The 19,993-nt window shown below is 43.6% G+C and overlaps 1 protein-coding gene across 3 annotated transcripts in view; it reads left to right on the top strand.

Annotated features, from left to right (window-relative positions):
• The window catches only part of tlk1b (tousled-like kinase 1b), a 42,869-nt gene extending 22,999 nt beyond the window's left edge, over positions 1–19,870 (top strand). For all 3 annotated transcript variants that reach the window (XM_063211797.1, XM_063211798.1, XM_063211796.1), the window contains 9 exons: positions 838–935; positions 1,275–1,356; positions 1,898–1,989; positions 2,845–2,934; positions 5,210–5,379; positions 9,074–9,209; positions 15,899–16,010; positions 16,158–16,265; positions 17,448–19,870. In XM_063211797.1, coding sequence (XP_063067867.1) covers positions 838–935; positions 1,275–1,356; positions 1,898–1,989; positions 2,845–2,934; positions 5,210–5,379; positions 9,074–9,209; positions 15,899–16,010; positions 16,158–16,265; positions 17,448–17,612 — 1,053 coding nt within the window. In that variant the 3' untranslated portion in view covers positions 17,613–19,870. The remainder of the gene's footprint in view (positions 1–837; positions 936–1,274; positions 1,357–1,897; positions 1,990–2,844; positions 2,935–5,209; positions 5,380–9,073; positions 9,210–15,898; positions 16,011–16,157; positions 16,266–17,447) is intronic.
• The last annotated feature ends 123 nt before the right edge of the window (positions 19,871–19,993 follow it).

Raw genomic sequence — 19,993 nt, 5'->3', positions numbered from 1 at the left:
AGACACACACACACACACAGACACACACACACAGACACACACACTACCAAAGCCACACACACACACACACACACACACACACACACACAGACCTCTGCTATTCATCAATTCGCTCATCAGCATTGCAAACACATGGCTTTGGGTCTCTTCCTCTCCTTTGTTCTGGCTAGTGTGTTCTAGAACATTCTTGTTCTAGAATTTATTTATTTTTCTTCTCCCCCCCACAAAAAAAACTCTTTTTGTGTGTTCCTTCCGTGAGGAACTATTCAGCCAGACCAGTGTTCTCGTGGTTCCTGTCCCGGCCTCTGAGTTCCTGATGCTAATCTTCTCTGTGTCTGTGTTTTCTGGTTCCCGCGGGACCGCGGTCCAGTCAAGCGTTAAGTAACGTCCAACAAAACACAGGTCCAGCCAGGCAGAAGAAGTGGTCTCAAGGAACACAGTGTTCCTGACTTAGGATAACATGCTAACGCTCAACTCTCTTGTCTGTCTCAATGACTGATGGTTGATCTGTCTCTTTTTCTCTACATCTCCCTCTCTCCCCGTCCTTCTTCTGTCGCTCTCGGTCTCTCTCTCTCTCTCTCTCTCTCTCTCTCTCTCTCTCTCTCTCTCTCTCTCTCTCTCTCTCTCTCTCTCTCTCTCTCTCTCTCTCTCTCTCTCTCTCTCTCTCTCTCTCTCTCTCCTCAGCAGTATCTCTCCCATTGTCTTCTTTTCTGTCTCTCATTGCTCCACACGCCCACACACTCTCTTTAATTTGTCTCCTGTGTTTTCCTGGCCTGGAGCCTCCCTCCTAACGCGTGTGTGTTGTGTGTTGTGTGCGCGTACGTGTGTGTGTATCAGGAGGAAGCTGAGATCCAGGTTGAACTGGAGCGACTAGAGCGCGTGAGGAACCTCCACATCCGAGAACTGAAGAGGATCAACAACGAAGACAGCTCACAGTTAGTACACACACACACGTTAAAATATGGCCTGTTTCACTCATCCAACCTCACAAAGGACTTCAGACAGGCATACATCAGATGCATTATACATTATTACAAAATATGGCATGTGCTTGTGTTGCGTGTGCGCACACACACACACACACACACACACACACACACACACACACACACACATACACACACACACAAGCGCATGCACATGTAGCAAAGGACCATATTTAACCATCCTCTGTTGTAGCTTAGGCCTCACACAGAATGAAATGTGAATTATCATGTTACTGTGATGTCAGCTCTGATATCTGTCCACTCATCGTGTGTGTGTGTGACCTACAGGTTCAAAGATCACCCAACTCTTAATGAGAGATACCTGCTGTTGCACCTTCTGGGTCGAGGAGGATTCAGTGAAGTTTACAAGGTGAGAGGAGCACACCCACACACACTAGATATCCATTACCGGACGAGTACACTGGCAGTCACGAGATTCAAGCAACAGAGAATCGCTTCTGTGCAGCAAGATTGAAGCGACTAGAGTATGTCCGTTACAAGCAGAACGCAAGCATTCCAACATTCCCATTGGCTGTGGTCCCTGACCTCTATACAGTAATTGGCTGTGGCGGCTTGTCGCCGAACCGCATCATAGCTCAATTGCATAATATTCCCAGGAGTTCAACTACAAACTGTCGCGAAAACACGGTTGCCCTCGAACACACAGCCTAAATGCAAGCTTGGCTTACACAGCACATTAAATGTGTGCTGAAAAATACACTAGCGCGTTCTCTGACTATTTGGAATCGCCAAACAAGGATCACTAACTCTCATTTTTAGCATTTCCTTCATGGATGCATAAAAATCATTATTTTCTTGTTCTGGTATTGTATGTGATTTCTTGAAAATATTAGTCATTGTCTTGATCATGCTTATAAGTCTCTTCATGCCCTCCTCCGTATGTCCTGCAGGCGTTCGACTTGTTTGAGCAGCGCTACGCCGCTGTGAAAATCCACCAGCTCAACAAGAACTGGAGGGAAGAGAAGAAGGAGAACTACCACAAGTACGTACTGCACACATCTCCCTCTCCCTCTCTTTCTGTTATACTCGTCAAGTACGTATGCATAAGTAGGGATGCACGATGTATCTGCCTTAACATCAGTATCGGCCGATATTTGACATTTCTCAACACGGCGTGTGACATCTGATTTTCAGTTTTTTCCCCCAAGGAAATTATTTCCTGTCTCGCCAATTAGTCAATAAGTTTAAAGCCCTCACCAACATTATATTGTTAATTGTCATGAATTTGAATAGCATAGGAAATGAACACACATCTGCATTCGACTGCAGTCCCACTTTGTTTAATCTCAACAGTCACCTTTCTTTTGATTCTGCGCAGCGATCGCAAAGTCAGTCTGCGCGAGTACTGACCCTCTGAAGGGGGGAATGATTAGCCTGGTCCTGACCATCCTATAATACTACCATTTCATTTCGTATTCATGGTCTGGCATTTTTTTGCTCTGAAGCGATTGTAGGAAGCAGGAAGTTTGCACTCAGTTATGGTTTGAAATTATTGGACACCTCTCACCCAATCGCTGGCAGTTACTCAACAACAACATAGCGCAGACCAATGGCTCTGGCGCAGATGTGTACGTCATTGTCACGAGCGTCCTCCCCCTTTCGCCCCCACGTGGGGGGCGTATTCGATTATTGGCTGTTTTCTGGGGGGGGGGGGGCGTTGCAATCAAAATTCTACTGCTCCAAGCACTCCACAGAGAAGCACGGCCAGACTACAGTAGTGGAGCCAATCTTTTGGCGGAAGTACGTAGGATGGCTCGCGAGGCTAGGGAATGATGGGAAAAGTTTGATAACCACTGATGTATAGTAAGCCTGTGGCCTCCTCTTCATGTGTTTGTAGACATGCGTGTCGAGAGTACCGGATCCATAAACAACTGGACCATCCCAGAATAGTCAAGCTCTACGACTACTTCTCCCTGGATACAGACACGTGAGTCTCGCAGAGTTGTAATGACGCATGCTTTTGATTTCCTTACATATTGACTTGCCTGTTGTGAAGGCCACAGTAAACTCAAACAACATGCTTGCTTTGTTTTTTTGTTTGCTGTTAATAATATGTCACTTTCGACTTTGAGATTTGAGAAAAATAATATTTTTAATCAGTAGATTAAAAAAATTAATCTAATTAATTACAGAATTTGTAATTAATTAATCTAATTAATCGCACTTACTCGTATGTTCTTTTCATGACTCGAAACAAAACATGTACTGCAGACTTACTGTAATACGAGAGTAAATTGTATATGCCACGAGTTGTTAAAATGACAAATCATTGTATTCATTCTATTCTTAGACATACACATACCTGAGCTATAAACATTACAGAAAAACATAATAATAATAATAATAATAATAATAATAATAATAATAATAATAACAATATAGGCCCTATGATGTACTTAGGCCTAATATGTTAAAATAGATCTGGTAAACAGAGTTAATGAATAAATAGGCTACATTAGCCAACACAAAAAATGAGTCTACAGTATCTTATCTATCTATCTATCTATCTATCTATCTATCTATCTATCTATCTATCTATCTATCTATCTATCTATCTATCTATCTATCTATCTATCTATCTATCTATCTATCTATCTATCTATCTATCTATCTGAAAAGGTCAGAGTTCAAGGAAATGGGAACACCCCCTGATGAAACAGATGACGTGCATTCATTCACGTTTTGTTTACATTTTGGGGAGCTGGATTAGCCAGGAATGATAACTGCACTGAGCTAGCCAATAACCCTTGCTTGGACTAAACATTGATTCTACACCAAAATATTCTATGGATATAAGACAGGACAAGAAAGACTGACTGATGTAAACTTCTCCAAACTATCTGCACGAAAGGTAAGACATCCTATCTCTGTATAGCGATTGGTTGAAGCTAGAAAACGTCAGTGTCTGAGGTGTCAGTGGAAGTTAGCAATCAAAGTTGTCAACTTGACATCTGTGGCAAAGATTCACAGTGGTATTATTTTATTCTGAACGTGGCATGTATCACTCAAATCGCTGTAATCACAACCCAACTTGAGAAGATCATCTTCCAGCACTTGCGATGACTTTGTGCATATAGTCAAATTGAAATCCCTAGGCTACTCTGCGCTGTTGACACTTGCACTGTAGCTTGTGTCATGGGGTAATTTCGGAGCCTGTAATAATATTTTGATTCTTATGTGCAGCGTGGAAAAGGTAGCAATTATCTATCAAGTGGTTTGATGTTGTAGTGAATAGACAAGTGTTGTTCTGCAGATGAGCAGAAACCTCTGCTGAAATTGCGGTCTCTAGGTAGCTTGGCTACCGCGGTCACACATCATGAACACAAATATTTGCGTCGTGCGTTTCAAAGCCTGAACAGTCAATTCATTCGTATGCTGGGCTATAGTTGTATGAAAGATTTAAGTAGGCCTACCACAAGTCCAACTATTATACAACTGCCATGGCCAAATCAAATGATAAACTGTGTTGAAATGCGCCTGTATTCATATCAGATGGACCAGCTGCCGAGCGCAGACTGGTAGCTTACATCTCGTGATAAAATGCTTTCTAAAAGTTATCAAATATAGACAAATCGATAATGGGGAAAAACACCAAATTGGGTCTGACATGTTATTAGTTGTATTTAAGCTGTAGAGATTGTCTGATTGCTTGTGGGACCCCCATCGAGGAGCTTGTGGGAATCCATGTCAGCTGTCTTCTGTTTATGTCGAAAGGTCGCGTCTAATGTAGCTGTGGTCACGTGACACAAGTTGCCTAGGCTACGGGTCATTCGATGGGTCAAACTTCAAATGCGCGTGAGTGAGTGAATTCAGTTGCCACGCCGTGCGCTTTTGGTGTGGCTTAGAACGTATGTCTACCCATAAATAATTAATGCCATTATTTTTTACAACGCGTTAATGCACCTTGTAATTAATTAATCTAATTAACGCGTTAAAATGACAGCCCTAAAAAATATAAAATGTTTCAACGTTCTCACATCTTCTACAGAATGCCTCTGCCTTTTCCTTCCTTTTTGGACTTACACTTCACCCGGTACAGATGAGCACCTGAGTAATATTGTCACCGTCTCATGAGCGCTTCAAGCCCTTATGTGTCTTCTCAGCTAAATATCATCATCTGAAGATGCTCCCGTGACTTTCTTCCCTGACTGTGACTAATGATGATTTTTTTTGTGTCTGGGTGTGGAATGGATGCTTTTCAGGTTCTGCACGGTTCTTGAGTTCTGCGAGGGGAACGATCTGGATTTCTACCTGAAGCAGCACAAGCTGATGTCGGAGAAGGAGGCTCGCTCTATAGTCATGCAGATCGTCAACGCACTCAAGTACCTCAACGAGATCAAGCCCCCCATCATACACTACGACCTCAAACCAGGTATACACGCGCACACACACACACACGCCCGCACGCATACTTCAACTAGGTATGCAACCAGACATACCCACTGTCATACACATGCGCATGCTTAAAACCTCCCACATTAAGTCAGTCGCACACATACGAGAACACAAAAGAAACTATAAAGTGTTCAAAAACTTTTTCTGGACTGGGAAAAAAACAGACATTGGAGCTCACTGAAATAATATAGCACAACATTTCTGAACTGTACACATACTGACTGTGCAAACATAACCAGTCTCTGGACTCAGGCCAACACATGAGTGTGGCACATACACACGCACACGCACACACAAACTCAGGGGTGATAGCAGTCCGGCGCCGCGCCGGAAATCCGGCGTAGCGTGGCTGTAGAAAAAAATTAAATAATAATTTCCCCAAAATTAATAAAATAATAAACTATCGCGTAGGCCTTCATTAATGTATGGTGAAAATAAATGAGCGCGCAACAGCCTGTTGTAAGAGACGCGAAAGGAACCCAAATGAGCAGCAGCCCATAATTGTATCATCCCGACATCTTACTGAAAAATTTATCAATTTGTTACGTCTTGCTCTTGAGTCACTCACCACATCACTGGCGGCAGTCTTCTAGTTCTAGTGAAAGGAGAAGTAGATTGGCTGTCAGTATGCACAGTAAAGAGAGTTCTAGGCCCCTACTGGTTACCCTTCTCAGATATTTTCACTGTCGACGGAGGCAAATCCAAAAATGGCATCTCGTTATAGGCCTACTGAAGAAACGGAAGAAAGTACTATAGGCCAAGTCTAGACCATTTGGATTCCGATACAAATTAGCAACTATTGTTAGCACAAATCCACATGGCTTGCTAGTTGTGATGGATGTGTTGAACCGTGTGGATGTCAGTGGAATACTAGTGAAATTCTGTGATCAAGAAAACGTTTGAAGGTAAGGCCATTTAGTTATTAATTTGCCCACTGTGGCATGTTGGCTTGGGCCCGGCCCGAATGATTTTGCCTTGCGCAGGTTACTCCAAAAACCTGACCATAAACGGCTTATTGATGCGCATAAACGGGCTCAGTGAGAGTATATGTTTGAAATAGGTTCGTCTATTTTCCTCATTTATGTGCGCTAAATGACTGCGCAATGTTGACAAAACTTTGATGGAGATGGACGTTCTTTCAAAAAAGTCTGTATGCTCAAAACGGTAGGCTATGCTATGCCCGTCATGATACTTTTTTTCTAGGTGTAGTGCGTAAATGTGGTCTGCATTGGAATAGCGGCTACCATTGCGACATGTCCAAATGACAATGGAATGCTTGGATCGCTAATGTTTGGCAAGCCTAGTTACTAGCCTACACCCCTTGTAGGCTAGTGTGAGCTGAGTTCGTGGATTTTGGTCTACTGTTGATTGAGGGATGGTGTTTTGCGTCATTCCTGACAAACCACGTGTCAAACTGATTTCAGGGAGATGTTTATATTAGTTATGCTGACTAAACCAACGCGCTCTGTGAAACCCCCAAACAGCCTCGCACAGGTTCACACAGCCTTTCTCTCTCGCGCGCTCCCTGTCGTAGCCCTTCTGCGTAATCGAATCCAGTTATTCCACGCACGATGCACAGGTTGTATTGTCTGCACGCTCTGGGCTACTTAATCCCTACTCTCGGGCAGGGGGCAATTGTCAATATCAGACTCTCATGAACTTCAAATACTTGGCTTGCGTTCATGTGGCCACCACGGTGTCACCTAGACATGCAGTGAATGTTCATCTTATCTTCACGCCCTGTGCTATTTTCATGTAGCTTAATTCGGTCCTGTCTTTGTTTTTGTTGCTTTCTGTTATCTTTTCAACTCGTACATTGTAATGGGCGTGTGTACACGCGAGTGATTTTCATGTATTTTAATTGACTACAACCCAATGCGAAAGTCGCGCAGTAGTCACACAGGCTATATATACTGTCCTGTCCGTGATAACCACTGGTTCTGTCATCCGTGGAGTCGAAATATGCGATGTGAACGTGGGCCTGCATGTAGCCAATCATGCGCTTGTGCCCTAAATATCATGTACCGGTAATTAAAGGGCGTTTCCCTACAACGGAAAGGCAGGGGTTATAGCACAGCCCTTAAACAATCTGTGGTTATAGGTAGACCATGGGGCCACGAGTAGGCTATCTAAACGTATGTCCAGTAGCCTATACAAGTTATATGAGCAATGTCCCAATGAAAATGAAACTTATCAGCTTGCAGCAAATGTCATGTCATTTAAAAGTATTGCTCAATTAATTGGTAATCACCTCCTCTATTTTGGACAGAGTGTAGTTACTGTACTTTGGAGTGGTATTGCCTCCTACTGACCTGTCTTGGTATGGCTGCTACATGTCGCTTTCAATTAATTCAATGTGGTAAAATATGCACCATGTTTTCAGAAATGCATTCTGGTGTTGAAATGTTGCATTGGTTCAATACCCACCTCAATAACTTTAGTGCAACATCACAAGCCTAGAATGCATTTCTAACTGCATACGTTGGTATTCGTTTTTACAGCTAGAATTGAACGTGGTGGTCAGTTTCTTTCAGCCAAGTGCTGTAGCCTACCAACAGGGAAATGATCTGTGTTTTCGTGAATAACACTATAGAAATAATGCAAAAATGAAAACATTATCTTAAATGTTTGAATAATGTGTTTGAATAATAATAAGGCCTACATTACGTCTCATATGCAGTATGTCCCGTCGTCCCCCGGCCCCCCCTCCCCGACCAGGAAAAAAGTTCAGGCTCAGGATTTTTTTTCACTATCACCCCTGCAAACTCCTGTTTAGTGTCAGTTTAGGTATGTAACCTCGTGACGTGCCTGATCCTCGTGACGCGCAATGACCTCCTGGGGGTCTTTCACATGTGTACACACACGCACACACACACACACACACACACACACACACACACACACACATACACATACACATACACACACACACACACACACACACACACACACACACACACACACACACACACACATACACACACACACACACACACACTGACACACACTGACCTTTGTTCAAGGACGTTAAGATATGACTAGCTCCAAGTCCAGGTGTCCCATGTGTGTTACTATATTTGTCCATTATGGTGCCTTGAGAATGCAGTTATGATTATGTTAACTTGCTGTGTTGTGATGCCTGCTGTTGACTTGCTGTGCTGTGATGCTCGTGTTGACTATGTGGACCTCACAATAAAGATGACTGTGTGGATGTGTGTGTGTAGCTAGGCAAAATGCCAATACAATAATATTACTTGTACAGTATTACAATGGTTGTGCTGTACACTTAGGTTAGACACATGAGCATGATTCCTTTTACTGTGCTTATTGTCTTGTGACGTTAATGTTCTTTGAGACAGTGAGGTGGAATTTACATTCTTTAACCCATTGTGTCCTGGACATATACACTGCATTAAGGTTCTTGAGATTTGAGCTGTTTTATTAAAGATGTGGGTATGTTAGAGCTGAATGAACACATTCTGGTGCAAAATGAAGGTTCTAGCTTTTAAATACAACGTATTTCACGTTTTTATGTGCTTCGGAGGATATTTAGGTTTTAATAGGGAGAGGGCACCTTTTCCCAAAAAGGGCTTAGGCTAAAATGGGTTAATTGTATGTTCAGCCAAGAAATTGTCAAAGGAACTGACTGACTTGCTGTCTGTGTGTGGTAGGTAACATCTTGCTGGTGGATGGCACAGCGTGTGGTGAGATCAAGATAACAGACTTCGGGCTCTCCAAGATCATGGATGACGATAACTATGGCGTGGACGGCATGGACCTCACATCACAAGGAGCCGGCACTTACTGGTTAGTGTTGAATTGCCTGAATACTGGCCCTGCCGTAGTCAACCGGTAGGGCACTCGTCTGCCATGCAGCCGACGCGGGTTCGATTCCTGATTTGCCGACCCTTCCCCATCTCTCTCCCCATTCGCGTCCTGTCCATTTCTCATACTATCCTATCATCAATTAAGTCGAAAAAGACAAAAAAATATCTTTAAAAAAATAGAATGACCTGAATACTTAATATGGCGTAGCCTAATGGTTAAGTAGTTAGTCTTAACTTAAGATCAGAGGTTTGTCAGTTTGAATCCCACCCTTACTTCTCCCTACATCCACATCCATGGCTGAAATGTCCTTGAGCACGGCGCCTAACCCCACATTGCACTTAGCTGACGCTTTTACAGTTGGTTGGCTACAGTCAGGGTCTCCGCGGATCCTTAAAAAGTCTTAAAAAGTCTTACTTTTAATATTTGGTTTTTAAGGTCTTATAAAGCCTTATATTTAGCCATTTTTTGGAAGTGTGGTATTATATTTACATGGGAGGTCTTATTTTTCATCTGGGTAGCTTGAGTGTAAGAAAAAAGTCTATTTTCTTCGTGCTATAAACATTTAACCGGTTCACGTCCCTTATCAAGATGCAGAAAAGTAGCCAAGAGTAGCTGTCGGCTGCGCGCTAGCCAGGTGTCTGTGGCGCAGCGCAGCCCGCTGCTGGCATCACACAGCGGTGGGCAGCCACATACTTGTGGGCGCAGCGTTTAGTCTAATTTAGCCATGTTCTAGTAGTAAAAAGTGATTAGAACAGACACAATATGAACGTGAATCGAGATGGGTAGATTCAAGTTCAGTGTATTGTGGCTTGAGGACGAGAAATGCAACTGTTGGGTTTCCAAAGCAGTGTCGAAATATGAAGCTCGATGTAAACTGTCGGGAGGACGCATAATCATTTAGTCGTTGAGGCTAAGTTTTAAATGTCTATCTTAAGCCTGCTCCTTCCTCTAATATTAGCCATGCCCTCACGTTTGGGTAAAAGCGTTCAAATGTAAAGGGTTCATTTAATAAAGTCCATGCCTATGACCGTTGGCTATATTCGAAAATAATTGTTCCTTCATACAATACACTTTCAAAATCGCCTCGAGATACGTGACAGGTTATGCCTCTGTCAAATGCAAATTATTTTGTTAACATGACCACATGAGGAAGTGAGCGCGAGGGTAATGTTGCAATACGAAATCGGATGAGTAACAGAATATGTACGAAGCTAAATTATTTGCCGAGGTGCGATAGCCTAATGCCCAAATCGGTAACCACATGGGCAACGGTAAAAAGCGCTAAATGGTTGCTAGTGGACAGGAAATCGCTTCCAAGTTGTGCGCTGTGTTTTGCATCTCACCTAGAACAACAAACTACAGACAGGCTCGGAAGTAGAACGCTTCTGCTACCCGTCTCTGATAAAGGCGAGCTGGAGGAGAAACGTCACTCAGAGCTACTACATTTAACCCTTTTGACACCAGGTGTTCTCCTATAGTAATGTGCAACTGTTTATCCATCAGAAATGGTGAATTGTTGTGTAGCCTACATTTAAAGGCATTTGATGAACATTCATCAGATTCTTTTCATAAGCCATAAAAAATGCATAGGACCCTCAGTTAAATGTCAGTTGTCAAAACTGACCTTATGCATGGTTTCTGTAGGCCTACAGATCAGTTCTTCCTTGCTACTGCTTACACTATGTGTTTACCCTAGGCTACACTATACAAGTACAGTAGTCATATAACATTGTTTATTATCAGGGGTGCACATAACTGGTACGCAGGTGCGCATGCGCACCAAAAATTAGCAATGCGTACTGCCACCTCGGTCACTACAGCGCACTTGCGTACTGACTATCTCACCAGACTGTTGATGTTGGTGAATGATCAAACATGTAAAAAAAAAAAAACAGACAACAGTAGCCTAATCCGTTTCTTTGGAGTTTCGTCAACAGCAAAGAAAATTGAGTCAGAGATTTAAAAAACAAAACTTTCCGAGAAGTGGCTCCAAGTGCCGTGGCTTGAGGCTAATGATGAGCGGACAGAAATGTGTAGTGTCAGTCCCTTGAAATGCGAAATCGTTCCGTATGTGGTAGTGAAAGCATGCGTTCTGTGTTGAACAGGTAAGGGACGCGATGTGTCCCGTTTTCTCATGAATGCCTAAAAATAGACATGTCACTCGCATATCAACTGTAGGCTAAATCTAACGACAGCAGCGCGAGCGCGACCGAGTTGAGCTCCTGGCTCTCTCCTCCCTCCATCATTATGGAATTGTGCCGTCTGTTAACTCCCAGAATGGACGCGCACCCCCGTCAATCTCATTGGCAACTCCGATGCATAGAAGTTAAAAACTAAAAGCATGCATCCATGCGCGTGGCTTCTTAAATGCATGCAGTTCCCGGCCAGCTCCACTTCTTAATTTCGTCAGCTTCCTCCCACCATATTCCAAACGGACACCGCATACAAGTTTATTCCCCCTCTGTGCATCAGTTAGCAGGCATGACGGCGAAATCGGCAAAAACAGATGAAATCCAGACAATAATCACTTAACTTGAAGATGACCTGTTGACCATTTTGTAGGCTAAAAGATTTAAAGAATACTAAACTAACAACAAATTTGATTAGGCTACCTTGCACTAGTTGCATTAGCCTTCAAACAAACAACATGTGTCAACGTTCGTGGTGACAATGTTTTATCCTTCGACACTGCAGACAGTAGACTTTTTTTTATTTTTTATTTTTTATACCGCGGATGAGGTGCGTACCAAAACATATTTGCTGGTGCGCATATGAGTAACGGCCTAAAAAAGTTATGTGCACCCCTGTTTATTATATTATACAGTGCCCTCCATAATTATTGGCACCCCTGGTTGAGATGTGTTTTTTAGCTTCCAATTATTTTATTTTTTTTCTAAATAATATGGGACCTTAATGGAAAAAAAGAGAAAAATCCAACCTTCAATACAAGTGCATTTATTCAGTGGGGAAAAAATCCCACATAAAGAAATAATTATTTGACATCAAATAATGTGTGTCACAATTATTAGCACCCCTGGTGTTAATATTTTGTACAACCTCCTTTTGCCAACAAAACAGCACCTAATCTTCTCCTATAATGTTTCATAAGATGGGAAAAGACAGAAAGAGGGATCTTCAGCCATTCCTCTTTGCAGAATCTCTCTAAATCATCCAGAGACCTGGGTCCTCTCCTCTGTACTCTCCTCTTCAGCTCACCCCACAGTTTCTCAATGGGGTTGGAGGTCAGGGGACTGAGATGGCCATGGGAGGAGCTTGATTTTGTGTCTGGTGAACCATTTCTGTGTAGATTTGGCCATATGTTTAGGGTCATTGTCTTGCTGAAAGACCCAGTGACGACCCAGCTTCAGTTTTCGGGCAGAGGGCAACAGATTTTGATTTAAAATGTCCTGGTATTTCAAAGCATTCATGATGCCATGCACCCTAACAAGGTTCCCAGGGCCTTTGGAAGCGAAACAGCCCCACAGCATCACTGACCCACCCCCATACTTCACAGTGGGTATGAGGTACTTTTCAGCATGCGCATCTTTCGTGGTACGCCAGACCCACTTAGAGTGTTTGTTGCCAAAAAGCTCAATCTTGGTCTCATCTGACCAAAGCACACGGTCCCAGTTGAAGCCCCAATACCGCTTGGCGAACTCCAGACGCTTGCGTTTATGATTGTGAGTGAGGAAAGGTTTTCTCCGTGCATGCCTCCCAAACAGCTTGTTGGCGTGTAGACAGCGCCTGATGGTTGATTTGGAGACTTTGTGACCCCAGGATGCTACCATTTGTTGTAATTCTGTAACAGTGAGCTTTGGAGATCTTTTGATTTCTCTTACCATCCTCCTCACTGTGCGTGGTGGCAAAATAAACTTGGGTCCTCGTCCAGGCTTGTTTACCACTGTTCCAGTTGTTTTGAACTTCTTAATTATTCCTCTCACAGTGGATATGGGCAGCTGCAGTTGAGTGGCAATCTTCTTGTAGCCTCTGCCTGACCTGTGAAGGTCGACGCACATCTGCCTCACTTGTATGCTGTGTCTTTCTCATGTTTAAGAGTGGATAAGAGAAATGGCCTCGGTGTCACGTCATATTTATACCCCAGGGAAACAGGAAGTGATGAATTACTAATTAAATGTTCCTACATACTCTGGTAAACTTTGTAAACTACTGTAGAAATGACAGAAATGCTTCAATTATATTTATTTCCTGGGAATTGTTAAAGGTGCCAATAATTGTGGAACAGGTGATTTAAGTAAGGGTTAACGTTCGGCGAGAAGGTCGCTACCGTGGAATAGCAGCACGACAGAGAGAATCTTTAGACCCCGACGCGGAGCGGAGGGGTCTTGTTCTCTCTGAAGTGCTGCTATTCCACAAAGCGACCGACTCGCCGAAAGTTAACCCGCTTATTATATGGATATACTTAAATGATTCACACATGGCAGGGACATTTCTTTAGACCTATTTAATGTGAAGTCTATTATAGTTTTTAATGTCAAAAGATTGTTGCTGCGCAAAACAAAACAGTGCCGTTGTGGAACTCCGCTAACAGCTAGGTAGCCAGGACAACAGGTGTTGTCTATCACAGCAGCTGATTAGAGTCCTGTTGGAAAGTCGCTTTAGCAGTGAAAAGTCTTGTTGCCATTGACAGCGGTCTGTTATAGACCAACCCGTCCGTTATCGAAAAATAACAGACGTGCGAACGTTGGGGAGCCCCGTTGAAATGAACGGAGCATTCGACCGATGACGTCACGACCATATAATAATGAAAAATAATTATTTTTTAGTCAGGGATTTTTTTATTTTCTTACAATTCATTTGAGTTGAAGGCTACATTTTCCTACAATTTTCAGTGTGACAGTATTCTTCTGCAATAAACACTGAATTTATTTTAAGGCTTTTAACACATCTCAACCAGGGGTGCCAATAATTATGGAGGGCACTGTATATATTATGTAGGCTATTAGGCCTACATTTCATTATAGCAATGCAATAACATTAGCAATATTATAACTCCTCACCCCAAGCGGTGGTCTTATTTTTTTATCATCAGAGGTCTTATATTTGTCTTAAAAAGTCTTATATTTGGTGATCAAAAATGTGCAGAAACCCTGTACAGTTCCTGAAGCAATGTAATGTAATGTAATGAATACACATAAACTACATATCCCGCCCTTGGCCATCATTTCTGTTAGACTGCATTTTGATCATGTCTAAAGCTACATTCACACACGTCACTGCTAGTTACTAGCTTCTCGCTTGCTCGCCTACTCGCCACTCTCATGGAACGTTCGCTAAACGTTCCCGCCGCTTTAACTGCCAATGAGCAGGCGAGAAGTACCGAGCTCTGCATTCCAATTGGTTACTCGCTTACTCTCCTTGCTCAAAGTTACAATGTTTTCAACTCTGGATCCGCCCACATCGCATCGCTTGTACCCTATTCGCCTACTCGCCTCCTCGTCTCGCTGGACATTCTATTGACTTCATTCGCCGAGCGAGTAACTAGCAGCGACGCATGTGAAATGCACATTTTGTTTATAAAACAAAAGTTCAGGAGAAGCGTAATGAAATTTGACAAATGTAAATTAACACCTGCACTCTTTTTCCTGCTCGTCTGTCATTCGCCCATTTTCTGCGGCACGCCTACCTACCCACCTGATTCTCATTCCCTTCAATTATCAACACCGCATTTATTCCCCGCCCACCTGCTCCAAGTCAGAAACTCGCTTTCTCGCTCGTACCTTCCATCCGCCCCTATTAGGCATGCAAATTATCGATTAATTCATTAATCATTCGTTGATAGCCTTATCGATCGACTTACGATTAATTGATAAGTGGCATATTCCCCGCGAAATCTCAATGTTTCTCGAAAAAAAACCTACTAAATCTAAAAAATTTAATAAAAAATTGAGATATAATGCCACATTTAAATTAATTCTATTTAAATTTTTTAATCCAAAGATGATTGAAATATTGCCACTATTCACACCCCTCTTCACACTCACTCTTCACGTGCCCATTTCACCTGGATCTCTTGTCAGTTGAATTGTCGATTAATTGCGATTAATATTTTTTTAATCGATTAACGCATTGATTGATTAAAGTCGATGAATCGATTGGTTTGCATCCCTAGCCCCTATCAGCCCCTATCTTCGTCTTCTTGATCGTTTTGTCCAGGATTCCGCCCTCGCTTCTCCTCAGTTCCGTTCGCTCTCCCAATAACCGGCATGGGGGTGTCCGCTCAGAGCTCGCACAGTATTCGCAGGCACGGGTATTGTCCGAGCTCTCAGTTGGAGCCCCGTACTCCCGAGCCCACGCACCGTCTTTTAATCATAACCAACATTTGGGCTCGGCAGTAATTTCAGCACCATGGCCAGCGACCTTGTCCAATACGCTATTTTCGCTATTTGCTTTTAGCTCATGTTCCTCGACTGCAGTGGTCCAGCGACCCTGTAAAGCACTTTCATGATTTCTCGAGTGCAGCGGTCCAACGACTCCCGTAAAGCATTTTCATGATCAGTTCGCTGCGCGGACGATCACGAGAAGCCTGTTCTTCTGCGAGAACGAAGATGTATGCATACATAGGCTAATGAATTCTAATTTCAGATAGCGCACTTCTGAACAAGGCTTATGCCGAGTCCTTACTATTTCCCTGTGTGTGTGTTGTGCAGGTACCTTCCTCCCGAGTGTTTTGTGGTGGGCAAGGAGCCTCCAAAGATCTCCAATAAAGTAGATGTGTGGTCAGTGGGGGTCATCTTCTTCCAGTGTCTCTACGGACGCAAGGTAAGCCACACACACACACACACACTGTTGCATCCTCGCAAAACCACTTCTAACATTCTCTCTCTCTCTCTCTCTCTCTCTCTCGCTCTCTCTCTCTCTCGCTCTCTCTCTCTCTCTCTCTCTCTCTCTCTCGCTCTCTCTCTCTAGCCGTTTGGCCATAACCAGTCCCAGCAGGATATCCTTCAGGAGAACACCATTCTCAAGGCCACCGAGGTGCAGTTCCCCGTCAAACCCGTAGCCAGCAACGAGGCCAAGGTATGTTTCTGTCTTGCGCACGCACGCACGCACTCACGCACACACACACACGCACGCAGCCGTTTATCCATACGCATTGGGGGAAAAGCCAATGCAAGTCAAAGACCTGAAGACTACCGTTGTTCGCGCTCAACATGCCGAATACGTGTTGTGTTTTCGGCTGTTCAAATAATGTAGCCAAACAGCAGTGGCTAAAGCATGGACTGCGTTCATTTAGGCTAGCCGATGTAGCATGTAAGTTAATGAGACATTCGGTTTGTTTTCCCCCAGAAAGGTAGCCTGGGCGAAAAGCCGACTGTTGACTCCGTCAATCAGTCTGGCAAAAGCCATGAGGAATCTGTCTCCGTGGACGGTGGGAGATGGTCTGATCTTTCTCTATCATTTAAATTAGGGATGCAAATTATCGATTAATTCATTAATCATTAGTTGATAGTCTTATCGATCGACTTACAATTAATTGATAAGCGGCGTTTTCCCCCCGAAATCTCAATGTTTCTCGGGAAAAAAACTATTAAATCTAAACATTTTAATTAAAAATTGAGATAAAATACCACATTTAAATTAATTCTATTTCAATTCTTTAATCCAAAGGTGATTGAAATATTCCCACTATTCACACCCCTCTTCACACACACTCTTCACATGCCTATTTCACCTGGGTCACTTGTCAGTTGAATTGTCGATTAATTGCGATTAATGTTTTTTAATCGATTAATGCATTGATCGATTAAAGTCGATTAATTGATTAATAGTTTGCATCCCTAATTTAAATTAATTGGAGTTCCAAACTCAAATTAAAACCCATATTGTGCTTTATTAGCATGCCTGTTACGTTATAGCGTTGCAAAAGCATTCAAATAACAAAATGAAAGTGTGAATATAGTTACCTTAACCAATCAGTAAAGGAGCTCGCGGGTGAGCACTGTCAACTGTTTGATGATTGGCTAAACACTGAGAGAACTGAGCTCGAGGCTTTTGCCAGACGATGTGCGGAGCCAAAATCTTTGGGTGGAGTATATGGATACCGCAGGCTACCAGAAAGGGGGGCGTAATGCACATTCACGAGCAAAGTACCCGGATGGCCGTTCATACGTATTGCTGCCTGACGTAGCGTAAGGATAACCATGTTAACTCTAATTTCTCTCTCTCGCTCGCTTGCTCTCTCTCTCTCTCTCCCCCCAGGCGTTTATTCGTCGGTGCCTGGCGTATCGTAAGGAGGATCGCTTCGACGTGCAGCAGCTGTGTAGTGACTCCTACCTGCTGCCCCACATGCGACGCTCCAATTCGTCAGGAAACCTCCAGGCCCCGCCCTCTAGCCCCGCCCCCTCCGCCATCATCTCCTACTGATTGGACGGAGTACACGACTGACGCCTCATCTGACCAACTGCGCTCCCACCCTCCTCCTTCTCCTCCTCCACCAACGCCATCTCTTGGATGCGATGCGTTGTGATTGGTTGTCTGGGTGCCTGGGACTGAAGCCAGGCTCCCCATTGGACCCAATCCACCCGACTGACATGCCATCTGACCATTCGCTCCTCCACCATCTCTGAGCTGTGATTGGTCTGTCATGGGAGCAGGGGTGACTCGTCGGCTCCTAAAAGAGGACGCGCGCCCTGTGGCGGCCATCTTAAATGGCTATGGATGGCCATGGACATGGTCGCCATTTTTCTTTCTTTCTTTCTTTCTTTTTCCTTTGTTTTGTTTTTCTTTTCAAGTTGCACTCTGTTGCTGGAGGAAATGATGCGGGGGCAAATTGAGGACTTAAAGCGTTCAGCAGAAAAAGAGAGCAACGCTGTAAATGGTTGACGTGTACAGGCGAGCGTGGCAATGACACGCCGTCCTGACTCGTCACCATGGTTACGCTTCTTTTGGCCCGTCTGTCATCTGGACGGGTGTGGCTGTGACGTGTCAGTGTGACTGACGTGTGTTTCGGAGTGGAATGCCATCACCATAGTTACACTGCCTGTTCTGGCAGACGTGAGAAGCTTTAATGGCGGTATTCTCAAAGGCACTATCACACACGGAAGCCCAACTACACGCGTGCGTGTGTGCGTGCGTGCGCGTGCGTGCGTGTGTGTGTGCGTGCGTGTGTGTGTGCGTATGTGCGCGTGCGTGTGTGTATGTGCGTGTGTGTACATGTACAATTGTGCACGATTAACAAAAAAAAAATCCTGCAAGTGTGCCATCCCTCTCTGCTGTTCAAACTGCAGCAACCACACAAACTAACCAAATGTAGGTTATGGCACACCTGTAGTGTGTGTGTATGTGTTTGTGAGCGAGTGAGAAGATTGTTGGATTGTGTGTGTGGGTGCACGACTGTTGAAATTTCGATCTCTCCTTGTGTAAGAAAGATGTGTGTTAGTCAGAAGAACTTAATTTTGCAGGACTAACCCAACATGTTTCCTTTCTTTTTTTCTCTCGTTCATTTCTAAACTGGTCTTTCCAGAGATGGTTTGATGTTTTTTGCTGCTATTTTATGTTGCTTTCTTTAATTTTAATTCAGAAGCTGTTCAAGCTTCCGGTACAAGCTGTACAGTTTGGTTAAAAAAAAGAAAAAAAACAATTTAATGATTTCAATAACTAGATCACAGCATGCAGAAGAAAAGCTGAAGTTTGTGTGTGTGTGTGAGAGAGGGAGAATGTGTCTGTATTTTTCAGTCTGTGTGAGTGTGTGGCCATTTTGTTTTTTTGTTTTTGATGGAAATGATTTTCGATTGGACAGTTGGTGGGCCGGACCCCGCCCTAGTGATCGTGTCACCACAGCGACTACACACGGACATGCTTCTTCCATGCTCATGTTGCTAGGCAACACCCCCATTTCATCCAGGACCTGACACAGTTCAGTACAGAGACTGGCTGCATGATCATGCAGCTGCCACACCACAACCACAACCCCCCCAGCCCACCTCACCTCACCAACACATGGTTGGAGAAAAGAAACAAAACAAATGGACTTGACATTAAAATAAAATAACTGAAGAATGAAGTGATTGAAGGACATCTTGATCGGATGGATAGATTTAAAGACTGGGGGTACATTCCAATATGCAACCTTGCATCCTTCACTTGCGCTTTTGTCCTCGTCCTGCCTCCTGGCCCCTCCTCCGTGGAGAAAACAAATAAGTTTCCCCACTGTCAGCCTAGTCAAAACAATTCTTAGGGGACTATTCTTCATTCACCATCCAGTGTGCAAATGAGAAAATGTGAGATATTGAAATATAATGCTGTTGTCTGTGAGGTCATCATGACATATTACTTCCTGTTACGAGGCCACAAGCACAAGTGGAGGACGCAAGGTCGCATATTGGAACGCACCCTGGGTGGATGTGTTTTTGTTCAAAGGGATAATGATGTTCTCCAGTTGTGTTCCATAATGGGGGGGTCCTGCTGGTTTATTTTTTCCCCTCCCCGTCATTATTCTTGATTTCATGGTCTGGCAAGATGCTGTAGACCTTTCATGTGTCGCCCCCACCCCCTTAAACACCCCACCTGATGACCCCCCCCCCCCCCCCCCAAAAAAAACAGTTGGACTGTCTAAAATGCTGCTGGGATTGTAGAGAATGTAGCCAAAAAACAGTAATAAACGTCAAAAAGGTTAAAAAGTACTACTGTTTCAGCACTAGTTCTTTCTCATCTAATTTGTTGTGGTTGTTGTTGTTGTTGTTAATAATAAGAAATGTAATCTAGGAAATGCTCTAATGGTCCAGAGCACTATTTATCTCATCTCG

Source organism: Engraulis encrasicolus, chromosome 12 (assembly GCF_034702125.1).
Source record: "Engraulis encrasicolus isolate BLACKSEA-1 chromosome 12, IST_EnEncr_1.0, whole genome shotgun sequence".
Classification (NCBI taxonomy): domain Eukaryota; kingdom Metazoa; phylum Chordata; class Actinopteri; order Clupeiformes; family Engraulidae; genus Engraulis; species Engraulis encrasicolus.
Note: the sequence above shows the minus strand (reverse complement) of the source record. Positions and strands in the feature narration are given on the sequence as shown.